General features: G+C 42.6%; 1 protein-coding gene across 6 annotated transcripts in view; it reads left to right on the top strand.

The window, feature by feature from the left end:
• The window catches only part of DICER1 (dicer 1, ribonuclease III), a 66,266-nt gene that overhangs the window by 33,937 nt on the left and 11,614 nt on the right, over positions 1-20,715 (top strand). For all 6 annotated transcript variants that reach the window (XM_036218003.1, XM_036218002.1, XM_036217999.1 and 3 more), the window contains 14 exons: positions 3,737-3,869; positions 5,101-5,343; positions 5,942-6,096; positions 8,568-8,700; positions 9,490-9,565; positions 10,146-10,285; positions 12,058-12,237; positions 12,459-12,672; positions 12,871-13,024; positions 13,990-14,172; positions 14,443-14,548; positions 15,375-15,550; positions 16,421-17,204; positions 20,487-20,642. In XM_036218003.1, the coding sequence (XP_036073896.1) occupies positions 3,737-3,869; positions 5,101-5,343; positions 5,942-6,096; positions 8,568-8,700; positions 9,490-9,565; positions 10,146-10,285; positions 12,058-12,237; positions 12,459-12,672; positions 12,871-13,024; positions 13,990-14,172; positions 14,443-14,548; positions 15,375-15,550; positions 16,421-17,204; positions 20,487-20,642 (2,833 nt within the window). The remainder of the gene's footprint in view (positions 1-3,736; positions 3,870-5,100; positions 5,344-5,941; positions 6,097-8,567; positions 8,701-9,489; positions 9,566-10,145; positions 10,286-12,057; positions 12,238-12,458; positions 12,673-12,870; positions 13,025-13,989; positions 14,173-14,442; positions 14,549-15,374; positions 15,551-16,420; positions 17,205-20,486; positions 20,643-20,715) is intronic.

Below are 20,715 nucleotides of genomic sequence, written 5' to 3'. Positions count from 1 at the left end.
GATATTTTTACTCTTTTATAAATGAGGAAACTAAGACTCAGTTTGCTACCCTCCCGAAATAACACCGATGCCAAGTGGCAGAAAATGGCCTTCACGCTCCAGGTCTGGTGCTCTTTTCACTGTGTGATTTACTAACCTTGTGTGATCTTGGCATTGAAAAACCTCGGTTCACATCCTCTCCCTTGCCCTCTGCCATTTTCCTAGTAACGTTTTGTTTACAGAAACGTTGGGAAGATAGTACGGAGCTGCCCATCACCCCACCTGCTTCCCCCATCTCTTATGTTATTAAAATCTTACATTATCGTGGTACGTTTGTCATGACCAAGAAACTTAACATTGGTGTGTTACTATTAACTACACTCCAGACTTTATTTGAACACACCGGTTTTCCCATTAATGTCCTCTTTTTGACCCAAGGTACCATATTGCATTTTAGTTGTTATGGCTCCCTAATCTCCTTTGTTCTAGTTTCTCAGGCTCTCCCTGGTTTTGGTGACCTTGACCGTCTTGGTCAAGGTCAGACGTTTTGTAGAATGCGTCTCCATGTGAGCTTGTCTGATGTTTTTCTCAGGATTAGACTGGGCTTTTAGGGTTTGGAAGAGTACCTAGAGATCACGTGCCCTTGTCACATCATGGTACCAACGTGAAGTGTCACTGGTGATGTTAAACGTTATCAAATGGTTATGAAGTGTTTGCCAGCTTCCTCCACTGTAAAGTTATTATTCTGCCCTTTCCTACTTTATTCTTTGGAAGCCAGTATCAAGTCTGGTTTATCCTGGGAGGAAGGGAATAACCTTTCTTCTTGAAGAGGGCTGTGTCTGCGTATCCTATTGGGTTTTTCTGTAAGGAAAACAGGTCTCTTTTGTCCTGTTTACCTATTTATTTGTATTTATTGAATTATGTTCTTTTATCTGTGTGGACTCATGTTTGTTTATTTTGTACTTTGAGTTACAGTCTCACACTAGGTCATGTATTTTGTTGCTTAGATCGGTCCGCCTTGGGCCCTGGCGGGGGGCGGGGGAGATGCTCTTCAGCACGTCCCTTTGACATGCCCTCATCCTTTTGTCTTTGCATCACTCCCTTACTTTCTGGCACTACACGATGCTCCCGGCCCTTCTTTTTTCTCTGCTCCAGCTGTAGAATCGGCCACTTCTCCAAGGAGCTCTGGTTCCTTTTAGTTCTACCCACTTTTTAGATGTATATTTTGTGAGTTACTTTTTAAAGCCTCAGCATCTTCCTTCGTAAAATAGTAATAGCTTCCTCTCCTGTTGGATTGCTAATAAGTGACGTGTGTGTAAAAAATGATTCTTACCACATGACATAAAGGGGGTGCTAATTTCTTACGTTCTTTATGCATTTATTTGGGGAAGATAGCATCAGTGTGTTATAACTATGATAGCTGTTTTTTTCGGGGTAAAGTCATAAAGGAATTACATTCGATTTTCTCACTAATAAGCAAGTACAAGGAGTAAGATATTGGTGATAACGTGTGTCAGTACCTGGTAGATGTTTCAAGTGATACGTGTGTATCTTTGAAGATTTTCCCCCTCATGGTTGTCTGTGTAAATTCGCACATTTAGTCAAATCACAGTGTTCAATAGTGCGTCTACTAGTTTTTGGAATATAGCATACATATTTCCTGGTTTCAGCCATGCTATTTCCAATATAATTGGGGAGACAGTGCGCATATACATACAGTGCAGGTTGTGGGCCCGTGCCAGCTGTGACGAGTTAGGTACAGAGATTGAGGGGAAGCACCCCGAAACTCTTTTGTTTTGACAGTTATGTCTGCTGAATATAATACAACAGTAATGCTTTATAAGTTTCATTTTGTTAGTAGTTAATTTTCTTCGAAGTTTACAAAAATATTAATCTATGGTGGGTTCGAAATTAGGAAAGAAAACCAGTTCTTCACTGCAGATGGTCTCAGAAGTTCTGTGTGCCTAGGGAGCAGCTAGCTGATCAGTTTTCTTGTAGAGCAACTCAGGTAAAATCTGGTGTTGAGAGTCAAAAGAAACAGACTTTGTCTTAGCAGTTCTGTGGTACCATGAAACTACAGGCTGTCTGTGTGACTCACTGGTGAGCTCCCTGTTTTGTTTTTCCAGAAGCCTGGAGCTTTGTCAAGGGCACGTGATGAAGCATCTCTTAGAGAAAATTTTTGTCTAAACGTTGTCAGCCTCTCTCTCTCTCTCTCTCTCTCTATATATATATATATAGCATTTAATTATTGCTTATAAGGGATTTTGTTTGTAAATGTGCATGTTGTCTATTCTGTTCTTTGCAGTATGGATGTGAGTTTCATTAAGGAGAAATAAATTTAGTGTTTGCATTTCTCAGTTAATTGAAGTCTGCCAGATTGATCATTTTGGCAAAGTAAAATACATTCTTTGCCTAATTAGGAGTAACTTTAAATGCATTTCCTTTTTCATTTTTATTGCATGTAAATTGATGCTTATTTATACAAACTAAAATTTGGAAGTACATATTTCTAAGATAACTTCATATTTTAGATTTTGGGGCATGCTGTTTGTTTGCATGTAACGTTGTTTTCTGTTACTGACGTAAGTTTATTGTAATGACGAAACAAAACTTGGAACATATGAAGGAAGTTTCTGATTCTGAACATTTCAAGTACTTGAATTATAGACAGGCCCTCAGACTAACGTGGACATGCCCGGTTCTGCCGATGCAGAAGCAGGAAGATACTTTTGATAGCCACTCAGGGTTTCTTCTAGCTCTTTGATATTAGTCTGTTTCGTGTATTCAGAAGAAGAAAAGAATGGTTTGACTTAAAAATGCAGCTTTCTATTAGGAATTTATGCTATGTTGTACGACTTCAGAAGAACCGTATGGAATCACTTACATCAGGTGTGGAACCATTTATCCTGTGTGCTGAGTTTTTGAATGTGGATGTTTCCAAAATAGCTGTAATGGCAGCACTCACTGTTAACCTTCCGTCCCGGGTAACGTGATCTCATCCTGTAGCTCTTTTCCATTTCTTAGCCAGAAGGCCAGCCCCGGGGTACGGGCATTCTGGCTAACGCAGAGGAGAGGCCAGGAGAGGGACCAGAGTCCGGAGTCTTTCTCTTTCATGATGGGATGGGATGGGGTGGGGTCTGGCGTTGCTGTGCCCAGGTCCGTCTTCTGTTATGCAGAACAGTGGTCAGTGCCTGGGAACAGGAGGTGCTGGGAATAAAGGTGCTTATCAGCAGATGCAGGTGTTTCTGCTCTGGGGCTCCACTTCCGGCGACACGGTGTTGGGGTGAGACTGGAAAAACTAACCAGGCTTCTCAGGACGCACAGCTGGAACTCTCGTTACACGCGGAGGGGGTGGGTTTCCTTCGCTGTGGAAACTCTCCCCTGGACGTCAGGGTGTTTGGTGTGTATTCTGCATGGGCATGGCCATAGCGACATGGGCATGGCTGCAGCCACAGGCCGCATTTCTACTGCGTCACCACTGCCGGATTAGAAAGTTTGCGGTACTGTGACCATTCAGTCGTCATTGTAAAGAAACCCTGTACTTGGCGTTATCAGTATTTGGTCCACAGTTCTACTCAGTGAAGAGTGGCGTGATTTCTGTCTAAGCTAGTTGAAAAAAAATACTAAGATCATTTTGTTAGGTATGTTGGCAAAAAAAACCCATATATTTCCATTTTAAGGGAGACCTTACAAACAAAGGCTTAAATTATTTTTCCCTCAGCAATGCTTAACTTCTAAATGTATATAATTTTCCTAGATTGATAAAGGAAGCTGGCAAACAGGATCCAGAGCTGGCTTACATCAGCAGCAATTTTATAACTGGACATGGCATCGGCAAGAATCAGCCTCGTAACAAACAGATGGAAGCAGAATTCCGAAAACAGGAAGAGGTAACTTAAGTTAGAATAATTGTAAAATGACCACTTTCAGGACATAGGCACATAAAGTGTGCCTGTTGGAACTCCCTTTCTTCAGAGTTCCTCAGCATTTTCTTGTAATATAGAGTACTTGTTCACAATTAGAGCAGCTGTCTCCTGAGACGTAGCTCTGTAGTGATTCGTAAGTACAGAATTAGAATAGTTGTCTGGTGAATCAATTTTGTGTCTTAACTGCTATCAGCCATTTCATTTTCCTTTATTGGACTGACGGCACATAACTGCATTTTACAGAGAAACTCAGCATGTGTAACTCCTGTAACTCCTGTTGACTCCTTAGGATTCTGAAGCAACAGACTGAAAGTTTTTCACAGAAAGTGTTTTGTTTTCCATATAGATTTTAGCTTAATTTTTTTCATGCTTTTAAAGATTTTAATATAGGAAACAGCATTGTAAATATGCAAAAACAATATAGTGTTTAAGCTTGCAAACCAAAACTGTTTTTTAACTGTTATTTAACATAAAAGTAGCAGAATAATTCACATTGACGTCATTTTCTACATCGTAGCTTTTTGATAATATTCCAGCTTTGGGAATACCAGTAGACAGAGCTGTTAGATATGCCTAAAAACTCAGCTCACTCCATTATTTAACCTGTCCTGGATTGTGATACAATATTATTTTCAATCTAGTGTGAAAAACGTTGTCACTTCGTTAATTTGTTCTGATTTCTTAAATTGAAGATTCCTAAGATTCCAGGAAATAAGTGAAGCCTTGCTTATAATTCCAATTCCAAGTGATTTAGGGATTTTAGTGAAATAATTTTGACATTTTTGGAGGGATGTTGCTCCGTCTCCCAGACCTTAGCTACCTCTTTGGAGGGCGGGAGCGTCACAGGACTCCAGAAGTGTATTCCTTTGTCACCGTGCTGACTGGATTCCTTCGTGGTCGGTGAGGAGGCCAGCCCCTCGGCCCTGCAGGCTCCCTGGGGTTTGTAGGGGGCACTTCCGTAAAGTCGAAAGGCACTTTGCTTTTTCAAGTCCCGTGTGGTTGAAAACAGTCATTAACTCGTCATTTCTTCGGCCATGGGTTCATGCACCTCGAGTTTTGTTCAGTGTCGTCTTCCTAATCTTAAAGATGTAGCTTGCTCGGAGCACGTGTCGCCAACAGTTGTCACTTATTTTTACTACGTTATTTTCCTTGGTAATGTTCTTAGAATTGCTTTTTTTTGGTGGATTCTTTTCAGGTGCTTAGGAAATTTCGAGCACATGAGACTAACCTGCTTATTGCAACAAGTATTGTGGAAGAGGGTGTTGATATACCAAAATGCAACTTGGTGGTTCGTTTTGATTTGCCCACAGAGTATCGATCCTATGTTCAATCTAAGGGAAGAGCAAGGGCACCGATCTCTAATTATATAATGTTAGCAGATACAGACAAAATAAAAAGTTTTGAAGAAGACCTGAAAACGTACAAAGCTATCGAAAAGGTAGGATCCAAAAATTAATAGGATATTCTTAAGTTATTTTTTATGTGCATATAAATAGATAAAAACAGTCTGTCTACAGAGAATAGTCTTAGTAGGAGTGTGCAGTGTACACATTATGAGAAAGTCAAACATAATTACAGAGAGCCAGCAGTGCTTTACGGAGTGTTTGAAAGCTCACACTAAAAATAGCAATGAAAGTAGCTGGATGGATAATTGGGGAAGAAGACCTGGAAAGTGTAGTGTGGACAGTGAAGTAACAGTTGATTGAGTCGTAGAGTGATTTGGGAGTGGTGACATAGCTTCTGTACTCATGAAAGACAGTGTGTGCGTGTGCGTGCGCGTGCATGTGCGCGTGCGTGCACGTGCAGTACAGTGTAAACCCTTATACCTGTGTGATGAGCGTCTCTGCATGATTGAGCTGGGAGGAATGCACCGGGAGAAACTTTCTGAGCAGATAACTTCGGGGTACTGAAGTGTGTTTAGGAGAGAGAGGTCTCACATCAGGGGAACCTTTTCTGTAGGTGCAGAGGAAGGCAGCCAACATGTGGCAGAGGAGGCATTTGTTCTCATCATAAATTCTGTTTTATCAAATGTTCAGATCTTAAGAAACAAATGTTCCAAGTCAGTTGATACTGCTGAGACTGAGATTGAGCCCGTCGTGGATGATGACGATGTTTTCCCTCCATACGTGTTGCGGCCTGATGATGGTGGTCCACGAGTCACAATCAACACAGCCATCGGACACATTAATAGGTATGGCCTGAACGCATTTGCTTGGAAAGCCCGTGAGCATTGCAGTGCTTAATCTAGATCTGTAAGTATTATATTGCTGTATACCTTTTGCAAACAATCACCAACTTTCCATTTATAGCTTGTAATAGTTCGATGTGAGAAAAAAGTTGCTTTTTCTATTCATTCTTCTTTTTGGTCAAAAGGCAAAAAACAGAATTATGCAATAGTAAATGTTTAGTTCTCATTGACAAGACTGACGTAATGAAAGTGTGCTTATTTTAATTATTTTTAATTTAATTTTACAATACTCACTCATATTTTTCTGAAATTTGAAATTTGGTTTTGTGCTGTGAATGTTGGGGAATGTTGAATTTTCCATCAGCAGTGATTTAAGATTGCGATAAATTACCTTATATTTTTGAGTTTGTTCTGATTCGTTTCACCCTGAGTTGGTGATAACACTTCCAAGAACTAAGGAAGGCAGAAACGTACCTGGCTTACGTTCGCATTAGGGTGAATTGCATGCAGGGGCAAAATAAAGGAGCAGCAAGCATAAGGTTTTATTTTCAACTTTTAATTTTGAAGCAGTTTCAAACTTTAAGATGTTGCAAGAATACTACAGAGAACTCCCATACACTCTTCACCAAGAGACTCATTCACGTTTCACGAGAGGGTCCTTCTGTAGAGCAAGAATCCAGTCCAGGATTGCGGGTCGTCTCCATTTTCCCGTCACCTCTAGTCTCCTTCAGCCGGGAAGCAGTCTCCAGTCTTTCCTCGACCTTATCGATTGTGACTCTTTCAGCAGAGTGCAGGCTAGTCATTTCGTAGTCTGTCTCTCAGTCTGGGTTCATGCGCTGCTTCTCATGATTAGACCCAGGTTGTGCATTCTGGGGCCAGCACTCCGCAGAGGTGGTGCTGCGTTCTCATTTCATTTCATCAGGCCCCCTCGCTGTCGATTCGTGCTCTTGCTGGTGGTGGTGGCTTGGGTCGCTTGGTAGGCCTGCCAGCTCTGTCTCCTACAAAGTGACCTTTCTCCCTTTACAATTAGTGATTGATTTTCTGGGGAGATACTTTGAAAGTAAAATTTGTTTCTCTTCCCAGTTTTACCCATTACTTTTAAGTATCCATTGGTGTTTCTTGCCTGAATTGATTTTTCTTGTGGTAACTGCAGAATGGTGATTTTCTAATTCCATTTCTCTTTCTGCATTTATTAGTTGGAGTTCTACTGTAAGGAAGAGTTTTTGCTTTTTTTCCATTTATTTTTTCATTCAGTGTGAACTAATGGACTCATGGGTTATATAATCTATTACTATCATTTGTTATTTATTTTGATGTTAAAATTATCTCAAATTTGGCCAGCAGGAGCCCTTTCAAGCTAGCTTCTGTGTCTTCTTTAACATGTCACCATGGTTCTTTGAATACTTCCTTATTTGTGACCTACCAAAATGTTCTAGACTCAGCTCATGTTTTCCTGCCCCAGCCTAGAGATTGGCTGTTTCTCCAAAGGGCTCTGGTTCCTTTTAGTGAGAATGAGCGATCTTTAAAAACCCTTAGGTAAACTCATTGGCATTGAATATCGCTGCTGCCAAGCTCCTTAGCAGGTAGAGCTAGAACGTGTATTTTTGCTTATGCACATGGATATTCACATACATGTTTATATCTGTATTTATTTCTGTATCTGAATACCTATCTATCTGACATTTCCTGTTTTTAGTATGACACGGGAGGGTTCATTCTAGCTTTCGTCTTTTCCCATCTTTGATCCTGACTTCTTCGGTAATGAGAAACATGATTCCCATTGTTTTCCAGATAATTTTGCGTCCATTTTCCCAGTATGTAGCCGCTCCACAGGGCCGCCACCATGCGTGGGCGCCCTGAGTGCCCAGGCCCTGCCCTTGCAGGGCTGCTGCCCGGTCCAGCGCCGCCCTCCTGCCCCGGCAGCCTCCTTAACGTGGCCTCGCCTGGCTGCAGCAGTCGCCCGTGCCGCCGCTGCGCGGTCCTGTCCTCGCGTCCTCTGCCCGCGCTGGGCCGGCCTTCACCCTCTGCCACCTGCCTCGCACAGGCCCCCGTCGTGGCCGGCCAGTGTAAGGTTGTTCAGGAGCAAGCGCTAGCTTCGTGGTCCCTTAACGGGCTCAGGACAACATTTTCTACACTATCGAGTGTGGTAGCACTCAGCATGTGGCTAGTTAAATTCACATTTCAATTTTAATTAAAATTAAATAAAAGGAAATTTTGTTCCGTGGCTGCCCTCGCCACATTTCAGGCGCCCGGTGGCCGTGCCGGTGGACAGGCGCAGGCAGAACATTGTCGCACAGAGTCCTTCTGTCTTACTGGAAGCTCGAAGCCACGGAGGTGACACTCCACGTGTAAATGCCAGTGCGGTGGCGGGGAGCAGTGACAGAAATCAGGCTTCGAGATGTGAATGTTAATACGGTGGTTTTCATTGGTTTCTCACTTGTGGATTCAGCGTCGGAATTTCTTGTTCTTCACAGATACTGTGCTAGATTACCAAGTGATCCCTTCACTCATCTGGCCCCGAAATGCAGAACCCGAGAGCTGCCTGATGGTACATTTTATTCAACTCTCTATCTGCCAATTAACTCACCTCTTCGAGCCTCTATTGTTGTAAGTTTAGAAAAAAAAATGATTGTGCCTTTAATTTGTCATTAATGTGTTTTCTTTTTTTTCAGCTTCTCCAAGCCTATGCAATTTATAGGTAATCTGGCTTTAAATCTACTAAGTAGATTTACGAATCTCTTTTGTAGTCAACTACACACACGTTCAGATCTTTGGTAGACTGTGTAACTTACAGACTCCGGAGCGGAGTAGCTGACCTCTGAAGTGTCCTTTCCGATCTTATCAGTGCGAATGTTTCTGACAGAATGATTCAGCTGTGGCTTAGATACTGTAGTGACACAGAATTCGTGAAATAGAGTTGGGCTGCTCTGGTTATTTTGTTGTCGACTTGACAATCTGCCTTTGTGTAACTGCTGTCCCCGGTCCCAGTGCTGATTTCCAGATATTCCAAGAGGATCGATCACTGTATGTGAGCAGCGGTTCTGAGCTGTTAACGTGTGTGTTACAGTCACATCCTGATGTCGTTTCATTTTTGGTTACATATTTGTAGATTAGTGAAAATAAGGTCATTAAAGTCTTACTGAACTTTAAATTCACCAATACTGACAAATCTTAGTTATAACTTACTTAGTTTTTTACTGGGCCAGATTTTTAGAGATGGCTGTCTCACATACAGAGAGATTAGGATTTTTAAAAACTTGCTGACATTTTTCAAAATAAAGAACTTTGCTCTGGTAAATTTTAACTCTGAAGGTATTGGGGCAGTGCTTTCATAGCTGTTTCGGGTGTTAACGTAGCTATGTGCGTATATGATGAAAATGGTTTTTTTACTTTCAGGGTCCACCGATGAGCTGTACACGGCTAGCTGAAAGAGTTGTAGCGCTCATTTGTTGTGAAAAACTGCACAAAATTGGTAAGTGTTTGACAAGCATGTGCAAATAAAAATGAAGTTAGAAACATTGTAAAAGAAGCATATCAAGGACTTTAGAGGTCTCCCTGGACTTCGTGGCGCTGTGAACCGGCTGCCCTTGCCATGTGGCCTGGACCGGCGGGGCGGGGCTGGGCTGTGCGCTGCGCAGCTCCGTGTGCGGCTCGTACCTGAGCTGCAGCGGCTGGTTTTTCGCTGTCTCTTCTGAGGCCTTTGAATACATAAAGGTTTTTCTCGTACTGTTGAATCACGACTGTGTTAATATATCAGTCTCAATCTATATAGTGTAAAATTAACCCTTTTTTTTTTTTGAAATGGGGAGACTTGTTTTCCATGGTATTTGTAAAGCGATGGTTTTTATTTTTGAAACTTAGAACAAGAGTTTGTAATTCTGCTCACGCTGAATAAGGGAATGCCAACATAGACTTTTCCTTAGGTATCACATCTGGTTACTTTTTTACGGTTAAAGGTAAAGATTGCTTCCTAACAGCACTGTTCTGTATTATTTACAAATTAATTTGGCAAATTTTGGATTGTATATGTTAATTCTCCTTAAATCTCTTAGGGGAACTGGATGATCACTTGATGCCCGTTGGGAAAGAAACCGTCAAATATGAAGAAGAGCTTGACCTGCACGATGAGGAAGAGACGAGTGTCCCAGGCAGACCGGGCTCCACGAAACGCAGGCAGTGCTACCCCAAAGCAGTGAGTATCGGTTAGAACTGCGTCAGTGCTGGGCCTTTCTGACTTTGTTTCCTGCCGCCGCACATCCAGATGCCTCGGCTTGCCTTCCAAGCCCCTGCGTTTGGCCCACCCCGTGGACCTCGCGCGTTTCCCCACTGACGACCCCTCACACCGGCCCCTTCACTCTCCATCCTGCACTGTGCTCTCTCTCCCACTTCAGACGCCACCTTTGTTCTTCTTCTCAAGGGGTTCTTGGCCTCATCTTTCAGATTCTGTCCAGAATGGGTTTATCCCATTTAGAGAGACCTCTGTTTCATTCATTGTAGTGGTAAGAGTCTTGCTTTACTTCCATTTGGGGCTAAGACAAAAGAGGATTTGTATGCTAAAATAGGCAAGCGAAAAGATGCCTGATCAAAGTGAGGGGTGCACTGGCAGGTATGAGGACACTTGTTTGTCAGGAGTTAAGATGTGGCGTGCTCGGAGTCAGAATCAGGATTTCAGCGTGCGGTGTCTAGTGCGATCTGTGGCATGCTAGCAGGTTTCGTGCATTAAAATAACCTCAAGAGCAGCTTCCGGTTACAGCCGTCCTGGGCTTACTTAATTAAAAGGTGTAACATGTTTACCTCTGAAAACCCTAAGCAAAAGCAAAATTTTGCTATGTACTTTCATCTTAGCCTAAATGCATCACCCTTTTATTTTATTTTTGTAGTTTTATTGAGGTTTTACTTTAAAAATATTTGCGTAGCGAAGCAGTTTCAAGATTGAGAATCTTGTCAGTTATTCAGAAATCATGAATGTTACCCATTTTCTTGAAATGGTGGTTTCCCTCATACCCTGATGAAATTAAGAGGTCCTATAAATGTACTCTGACATATACCCCGAAGATGACTGGACTAATTTCATGTGACAAATGTTACTACTAAGTGTTTGAGAATCATGGCACTGCCTTACATCCTATTTAATTACTAGGTATATTCTGTGTTATTGGAGACTCTATTAATTATAACCATCTCTAAGCCATCATTTTCCTGCCTTTTAACTATAATCATTTATATCATTGAGTCTCAGAAACTGAAGGATTCTATTGGGCGGGGTTGTATGAATATTGAAAGTTTAGAAACAATTTCAGATTAGGTTCCGATTCACCCATATAATGAGGTAGCCATTAAAAATGATGATACTGATTCATATCAACCCTGAAGGATATTCTTATTTTCTATTCACATAGAAATTGGAGAGAAAAATCAAGCTGCGACACAGTCTTTGAGGTTCCGTTTGTAATGAATAACGTGTGTGTGTATGTTTATATACTTTGATACCTAGGAAAACGTCTAGAAGATGATACAGTATTTCAAAATGTTAATAAAGGTTATCTGAGTGATAGTATCATGTGGGCTTTTTAAAAATTCACCTGCCTTTATTTCATATTTTATGGTGAGTAAAGACTCAGGGAAGAAACGAGTTCTCAAGTCAAAAGAAATAGATCAAATGAGTAGTATTTTTTTTTAAATAAAAAAGACCCTACAGTGTTTGTTTTGTATAATTTTAGCGTTAGCCGTATAGTCAGCAGTGCATGTAAGGTAGGCAAACGTGGGCCACCTTGCATCCCAGACCTGAGGCGTGCTTACTCTCTAGCAGGTTAAGTAACTAGGAGGTCCTGTGCCTTGGCTACCCTTTTAGCTTTTCCTCATCAGCATTTGGTGAAGCCAGGAATAAGTTTGTTTCTTCGCCAGCATCTGGAAAAGAGGCCATTAGACTTGAGCTTGATGCTGTATTGTTCTTCCCAATTCTAGATTCCAGAATGTCTGAGGAATAGCTACCCTAGACCCGATCAGCCCTGTTACCTGTATGTGATAGGGATGGTTCTCACGACACCGCTGCCTGATGAGCTCAACTTCAGAAGGCGGAAGCTTTATCCCCCCGAGGATACCACGCGATGCTTCGGAATACTGACAGCCAAACCCATACCTCAGGTGAGACTCTCCAGGGTAACGATTTCTATCAAAAATACGTCATCTTTTTAAAAAGGAAAAACTGTTTAAGAGTAACTGCCTTTTGTTACCTCGGTGTGTTTAATACTAAAAAATCTAGATATCTTTTCTCTGATAGGAAGTGTCATTCCTCTTTTGAATTTAAATATTTGTGAAGGAATAAACGACCTGTTAACTTTGGGGTGCTTTTTCTTTTTGCTAAGATTCCGCACTTTCCCGTGTACACTCGCTCTGGAGAGGTGACCATATCTATTGAGCTGAAGAAGTCTGGTTTCACGTTGTCTCTGCAAATGCTCGAGTTGATCACAAGACTCCACCAGTATATATTCTCACATATTCTTCGCCTTGAAAAACCTGCACTAGAGTTTAAACCCACAGACGCTGATTCGGCTTACTGTGTTCTACCTCTGAATGTTGGTAAGAAGGAGCTGACTCTAAGGCATTCACTTATACTAGCCAAAAATTGCAAGTTTTACTGGACAATTAGCTTATTGCATATACTACAGAAATCTGTTACTTTGATAACTCTAAATTAGACACATATAAATATATAGCTCAAGTGAGAATCTTGTCTGTGTTATTTTATTATAAGCTGAAGTCTTTTTCTTTCTTAAGTTAATGACTCCAGCACTTTGGACATTGACTTTAAGTTTATGGAAGATATTGAGAAATCTGAAGCTCGCATAGGCATTCCCAGTACCAAGTATTCAAAAGAAACACCCTTTGTTTTTAAATTGGAAGATTACCAGGATGCAGTGATCATTCCAAGGTAGGCATTTAAGTGGACAGCAAAGTGGCGGTGATACTTTGTTTCAAAAGATTCACTTGTTCACATGGAAACGTGGGTGGGCTTGATTTTGACATGGATGCTACTACTAGGAAATTTAGGTCTCACTTCCTGGTGGACCCGTTCTCGCCAATTTACATCCTTAAAAATGAAACCTAAACTCTGGGTGAAGAAGGTATGTTTACTTGGTGAAGATTAGATAATCTGAATGGTATTAATAAACTTTCTTCTTAAAATCTTCATCCTTTTAATCCCAAAGTCTTCTAGAATTTAATCATAAATATTTCCTTTCTTAAAATTTTTATTTGTAATAATGTTACTAAGTGCAAAGAAAATAGTAAATCAGAATGCTTTTCTTCTTATTTTGTAAAAATTTAGAGGATGGAGATTTTTAGCAATAAAATTCAGTAAAGGCACTTTTCAAAGAATTAGAGTACTAGCTATAATATAGTTTTTCTCTGATTTTTTGTTTTTGTACCTCAAAGCTGTATTTTAAATGTTAGCTATCGTCAAACCATCAGAATTTTAAGTTGTACAGTAGTACATTTCATGTGACAAGTGTCTTTTATGTTTAGCATGAGTACATTACTCAATTTGGGTATTGGAAGTTTTCCATAATGTTTATATTGATGAAATTAGTAGGTCCTTAAAGGTGCCGTTTGCTTTCATGTGTTATCAAAGTATAGATGTTTAGACTCGTCAGTAGAGCAGGATAATAGGAAAGTAGGGGAGAAAAGGGAGTTGGTCCATTTTTACTTGATACAAATAGAGTTCTCATTTCAAATCCACTTGAAACATACTATTCAGAATTGAAGTTTTTGTTAATGTTATTTATTTTTAACCGTTTTCTTACTTGAAAATCGTAATGTGCATTTCTGTATTAAAAACAGTCGTGTTTTGAGAATAGTTAATTTAAACAAAGTCACTGATTATTTTTCTTTTTTTAGGTACCGAAATTTCGATCAGCCTCATCGATTTTATGTAGCTGATGTGTACACTGATCTTACCCCACTGAGTAAATTTCCTTCCCCTGAGTATGAAACTTTTGCAGAATATTATAAAACAAAGTATAACCTTGACCTGACCAATCTCAACCAGCCTCTGCTGGATGTGGACCACACATCTTCAAGGTAAGGCATTTCCGAAATGACATTTCAGCTTCACTTGAGGCATTCTCCCAGAGGTCAGGAGGCACCTGCAGAGGTTCTCGGTCCGTACCACCCACCCGTAAGCTGGGCAGGCAGGACAGCCTCTGCACATGGGACTGCTGGGTGTGGCCCCGGGTCCTGTAGTCTGGATGAGGTCTTCAGGTGCTGTGTAGGCCTGCCAACGTTGGCTAGTCACTGCAAGACTGTGCTCGTTTTTGTCTGTTTGATAAAATTATTTTGCAATTTTTATAGACTTAATCTTTTGACACCTCGCCATTTGAATCAGAAGGGGAAAGCTCTTCCTCTGAGCAGTGCTGAAAAGAGGAAAGCCAAATGGGAAAGTCTGCAGAACAAACAGGTAATGAGTTAAAGTCCTTAGCATAACTTACTATTTGGAGAGACAAATTTGCAGTTTCTATTAGCGAGTGAACTGACTGGCTTGCGAATATTTTGGAAATATCCCAACCCATAGGTTTTGTTTTGGTTTAACTAATATTATGTGTTGACTTTTATTTGAATGTCTTTTTGGTCAGTATGAGAGGTTTGGCTTTTATATTTGGTCCATTGATACAATTATATCATGAAATAATCCTTATAAATCCTAAGATAAATCCCATTTGGCCTTCAAGGATTATTTTAAAATATTCTTTAATTTATTTTTTAATTTTTCAACTACAGTTGAGCTTCTGTATTATATTAGTTTCAGGTGTACAGCATAGTGGTTAGACATTTATATACCGTATAAAGTGAGCCTCCCACCAAGTCTAGTTACCCCCTTGACACCAGACGTAGTTATTATAATATTGCCTAGATTCCTTATGCTGTATTTTACATCCCCGTGACTGTTTTGTAACTGCCAATTTATACTTCTTAATCCTGTCCCCTGTTTTACCCCTCATCCCTGCCGCCCTCTCATGTGGCAATCTTTAGTATCATATCGTTTTTTTGTCTCTGGAGCAAATATCAACATTTGGATTATTGATACAATTATATCATGAAATCATCCTTAATAAATTCCTAGGATAAATTACACTTGGCCCTACAGGATTCTTTTTGTAAATTAAAAAAAAAAAAAAGATTTGCTAGCACTTATGTTTATCTTTATTTCTTAGTCAAATTGATTTTAAATTTGTTTTTCATACTTTTGTGTGTTTATATTTGTTCACATTTTTTCGTATTCAAAGATACTGGTTCCAGAACTCTGTGCTATACATCCAATTCCAGCATCACTGTGGAGAAAAGCAGTCTGTCTCCCCAGCATCCTGTATCGCCTTCACTGCCTTTTGACTGCAGAGGAGCTGAGAGCCCAGACAGCCAGCGATGCTGGCGTGGGAGTCAGATCACTTCCTGTGGATTTTAGGTATGCCTGTGCTGTCTGCCGGAATGCGGGCCATGAAATCTGAAATCCTATTTGCAAAAGAACCAAATTAAGTTCAACTTTTAATTTTATATAAAATGGTTCTTAAAAGATTAATAAGAAAACACGGGTGTCTAATACATGAAATAAGTGCACCCTTCGATTCCTAAGTGAAAGTCGGTGTATTGGGGTCTTCGAGGCCTGTGCTCTTGTGAAGTTACAAAGGGAGATGAGATGCTAACGACAAAAATAGCCCTCCTTCCCTCCGTGGTGGCAGTTGAAGTGAAAATGAAAACAGTCTTTTGTTACTGTGCTGACATTCTGAGACTGCTTCGTCTTATAAAACTCAATTCATATTCAAAAGCAATTGCCTCAGTACATTCTTGGTCTTCATTATTTTCTTCCCACTAGTAAAATCTCCACATTCTAAGGAAGTTTTTGGTTTAACTACTCAAATTAATTTTGGTTATCCAATTGGCACAAGACCAAGATGGTTCTAGAGACTGAGGAACTTTAAAATATAATAGTAAGAATTGTTAGCCCCTCTTTCAAGTGCAGAAGCTCAGGCACAGAGAGGTAATGCAGATTGTCCAGCGTTACCCAGCTAGTTAACCGTAACGTAGCCCTGCAGGCCAGCCGCAGGCATCGTGACCTCACCAGCCCACCGCCCCCCAGGCCGGGGTTAAAGCAGTGCAGCGAACCGCGTCCCCTTCACGGTGCAGACGTCCAGTGACGTTGATTTCGGAATCAACTCGTTTTTCTTCTAAAGCACTAGTATATTTGTGTGGCTCTTTATTTTTCATTCAAATTGCTCTTGTTCTAAGCCTCGCCCTTTTGAAGGACCTGATGAAATTTATAAAAATGTCTTCGCAGATACCCTAACTTAGACTTCGGGTGGAAAAAATCTATCGACAGCAAATCTTTCATCTCAATTGCTAACTCCTCTTCAGCAGAAAATGATCATTACTGTAAGCACAGCACAATTGTAGTCCCTGAAAATGCTGCACATCAAGGTGCTAATCGAACCTCCTCTCTAGAAAATCATGACCAAATGTCTGTGAACTGCAGAATGTTATTCAATGAGTCACCTGGTAAGCTCCCAATTGAAGTTTCAACAGATCTGACAGCAATTAATGGTCTTTCTTACAATAGAAACCTTGCCAATGGCAGTTATGATCTAGCTAACAGAGACTTTTGCCAAGGAAATCAGCTGAATTACTACAAGCAGGAAATACCTGTACAACCAACTACCTCATATCCCATTCAGAATTTATACAATTATGAGAACCAGCCCAAGCCCAGCGATGAATGTACTCTACTGAGTAATAAATACCTTGATGGAAATGCTAACAAATCTACCTCAGATGGAAGCCCCGTGACGGCCGCGATGCCCGGCACTGCAGAGGCCGTGCCCGCGCTCGAGGACGGGGCGGGTTCGAAGCAGAGCCCTTCTCCCGGGCGCTCCTCGCGGACTCTCGGCCCGAATCCTGGGCTTATTCTTCAGGCCTTGACCCTTTCAAATGCTAGTGATGGGTTCAACCTGGAGCGGCTCGAGATGCTTGGCGACTCCTTTTTAAAGCATGCCATCACCACCTACCTGTTTTGCACTTACCCCGATGCTCACGAGGGCCGCCTTTCGTATATGAGAAGCAAAAAGGTGAGAAGCAATTCTTGTATTTTGAGTGGTTAGAGTAATTGTAAGTGCTCGGCTCTTTCAGAGGACGAGGAAAGTAGCAGCCGCAGGTGTGCGGCACCGGGCACGCGCAGCCAAAGCCTGCGGCACATCCACCCAGTGCTTGGCACGAATCTGGTTTTCACTGATGAAGCGCCCAGGTTTTGGGGGCTCACTGATCTGTATGTGTCTTATTTATTGATAGAAATTTAGTTCACATACAACTGTTTGTGAGGGCGCGTGCCCCTGCTAGATCCTGAGGATGATGTAATTGAGCAGCGTGGTTATTCCAGGAGCTTGTGCTTGAATTTAGTTGCGTTAAACGTTTATTTGGGAGGGTACTTTTTCGGCGTTTGGGGCGAAAGCCGGAGGAGCTCCGTCTGCAAGGTTTTCGAGGTGGGCGGGGACAAGCAGCGCCTGTCCCTCGCTCCGTGACTGACCGAGGAAGCAGAGCTTCCCAGACCGGAGGAAGGGCGTGTTCCCCAAGTCAGAGTGGGACAGAGGTCTAAGGAAGAAAAGTAATGGCAGTAAAATGTTGAAACGATAAGAGAGGTGTCACAAGGCAACATGGACTTGCTTGACAAATGACATACAAAGCCTCCGATCACCCTAAGCACTCAGAGGGAGTGCCACGTGTAATCAGGGAAGGCGGTGACAGAAGAGGTGCGTTTACAGTGCGCAAATAAAACCGGCGGCGGCAGCGCGTGGTGGCGCCCCGGATCAGAGGTGGCAGCAGTCGGCGTGTGGAATGACTTGCGGAAAGACGCGGACAGGCAGGTGGGCAGAAGCTCTGCCGTGAGGCTCTTCAGTGCCAGGCCGGGCACTTTAGGCATAAGGGTCCGTTCGTGTTGGTAAAGGAGTCGTTTTAAATGGTCGGTCTGGGAGCAGAATGCAGCGTGAGTTGAAAAGCAAAACCAAACCTCTCTGAGCAGTCAGTTGGGTGTTTGAAGAAGCCTAAGCCCAGGCAGAAAATGGGATAGAGCCGGAGTTCTGGGAGTGAGGAGAGCGCTGGGGTAAGTGATACTTCAGAGGAAATAATCATTTTAGCCCAACTTACAAAATGCTTACTCTAGCCAGACACTACCCTTTTTCTAATTTCATAGATGGGCGTACCGGGGCAGGAGAGGCTAATTTGCCCACGGTCACGTGGCCCGCAGGTGGCAGACCTAGCTCTCCCCCGTTGCGCTGACCTCTGGGATGTTACTCCGGCAGCACCAGGCAACGCTTTGGGAGGTGGAAACGTTGTGCAGATGGGAGGACCGCCGAGAGAATCCAGTTACGCGAAGCCGTCCGGCTTGTCCAGGGGGGTCAGGGCTGTGTCTGAGGCCGGAGCCCGGACCCTGCACCATCTTTTCTGCCTCCCGGGGTGGGTGGGAGACAGGCTGGTGATGCAGTGGTGACAGCCACACAATCTGGGGGGTTGGCGCAGTGACAGTGCTGCTGTGAGGTGTGCACAGAGGTGTAGGAATCAGGGTTGGAGCTGGGTTTTTAGACCTCGTGGAACATGAAGTGGAATGTTTGGGGAAACGTTCAGGTGACTGAGAATTTACGACTCACATGCAGTTTGGGGCGGGGGGTGGGGAGTAGTCATGAATGATGGTCGAAGCTCGCTGAATGAATGAGATTTCCTAGGGTGGTTGCAGAAAGACAGCATCAGAGGCTAAGAACTGGCAGGAAGTACCAGTATGTATACTCTGTTAGGTAAGAAGGACATTTCTATTTTGAAAATCCATCGTCTGCTCAGAAAGCTTCGATTCCTGTTTCCCTGCAGAAACCCTCCCCCAGCCTAGAGGTGCAGGCCCAGTGCGCACACCCCAGGCCCGCGTGTGCCCCCCGCGGGGGGGGGGGCCGCAGCCTCCTCCGTGCGGGCGCAGGGCCCCTCGCGTCCACGGCCGGCGATCCTTCTCCGAGCTCTCCCTCCTGTCTACCTGCTGGATTCCTCCCGTCCGGCGTGGAGCCTCACGTCAGCCCTCACTTAGTTCAGCCCTCCTCCGTCCCGCCATCGTCTGTCGCCTCCGCCTGTGATCTCCGCCCCCGTGGAGTCCCTGTTGCACTTTACTGAGCCTCTCAGTGGCCTCTGCGCTGTTGTGTTCTCATCGCGTGGGCAGGACACGGGCGTCCGTTTGCGTGCTGTGTCGGGCCGCGTGGGAAAGCCGGTTGGCACGCAGCGCGCGCGCACCCCTCCCCTTCCCGGCCGAGCGCGGTGCAGGGACCGCCGCCCTGTCTTGCGCTCCGTCGGGTGCCTGAGCCAGCGCTTTCCGTGGCGGGCCCTCTTTCCGTGGTGTTGAATTAACACGGGAAAAAGGCGCATGAGGTTCTTAAATAAAAAGAAACCCAGATTTTAGAAAATGGAAATGAGATAGTTCTAGACTCTAGTTTCCAAGTAAAAACAAGACAGAAATGCAATGATTTGAGTAAATTAGGAGATGGAGGCTTTAGAAAAACAGACCCAGAGGGTTTTATTGATGCGAATAAAAATGGAGGTTTTTTTAATTGCATTTTGCTCTATTTGAAAATGATTGAATGAAAATATCTCGAAGTACCATCCAAAACAAGGGAATAACATTTGAGAAAACAGTACAATTGAAATCATATTTCTGCCTAAGTTCTAGGAATACAGAATTATTTTAGCTATGTTTTGTGCCCATTTCCACTTTATAGCTTAAGTTTATGGAGTCTGCCCCCTTTATTTCTATGGGACATCTTGGGCTTTCTACAGCGGTCCCCAGAACTGGTGCTCCTAGGAGAATCTGACCCTGATGACCTGAGGCGGAGCCGAGGCCGTGGTGGCAGCGTGCAGAGCAGCCGCAGGTGCAGATGTGACTTCGGGGGCTGCCTGCCACTCACCTCCTGTTGTGCGGCCCATTCCTAACGGGCCTGGGTTAGGGACCCCTGTTCTATACGGATTCTTTTCTCTGGTAGTCCCAATTAGCAGTTTGCATTTCATATCATATTGTACTTTCAAAAGACTGAAATTTTCTCAACTGTTTCTTCTGACTTCATAAGGAATTTGCATATTTATATACATTTTTCTGATATGCATTTAATATTCAGAAATATTCATCTAAGTACACTAAAGGGTATAGAATACATGGGAAATTTAATGTTTCCTCTAGTGACAAGAGAGAAAAACAATACAGTTTTTATTACTGATGACCAGTCATAGTAATTTGAAGAACATTTATGTAAAATATGTTAATATGCATGGTATGAATTCCAGCAGTGGCCATTCATAGTTAGTGTCTTACACATTTTTTTCTGCTCAAGGTCAGCAACTGTAATTTGTACCGGCTTGGGAAGAAGAAGGGGTTGCCCAGCCGCATGGTGGTGTCGATATTCGATCCCCCCGTGAATTGGCTTCCTCCTGGTTATGTAGTAAATCAAGACAAAAGTAACACAGATAAATGGGAAAAAGACGAAATGGTAAGTTTTTGGTAGCTGGAAATTTTTATTTTTTGATGAGGGGGAGAATTTTCTATTATTTGTTACTTTTCCC

This window comes from Rousettus aegyptiacus, unplaced genomic scaffold (genome assembly GCF_014176215.1).
Source record: "Rousettus aegyptiacus isolate mRouAeg1 unplaced genomic scaffold, mRouAeg1.p scaffold_m13_p_3, whole genome shotgun sequence".
Classification (NCBI taxonomy): domain Eukaryota; kingdom Metazoa; phylum Chordata; class Mammalia; order Chiroptera; family Pteropodidae; genus Rousettus; species Rousettus aegyptiacus.
This window is presented reverse-complemented; position numbering and strand designations above follow the sequence as displayed.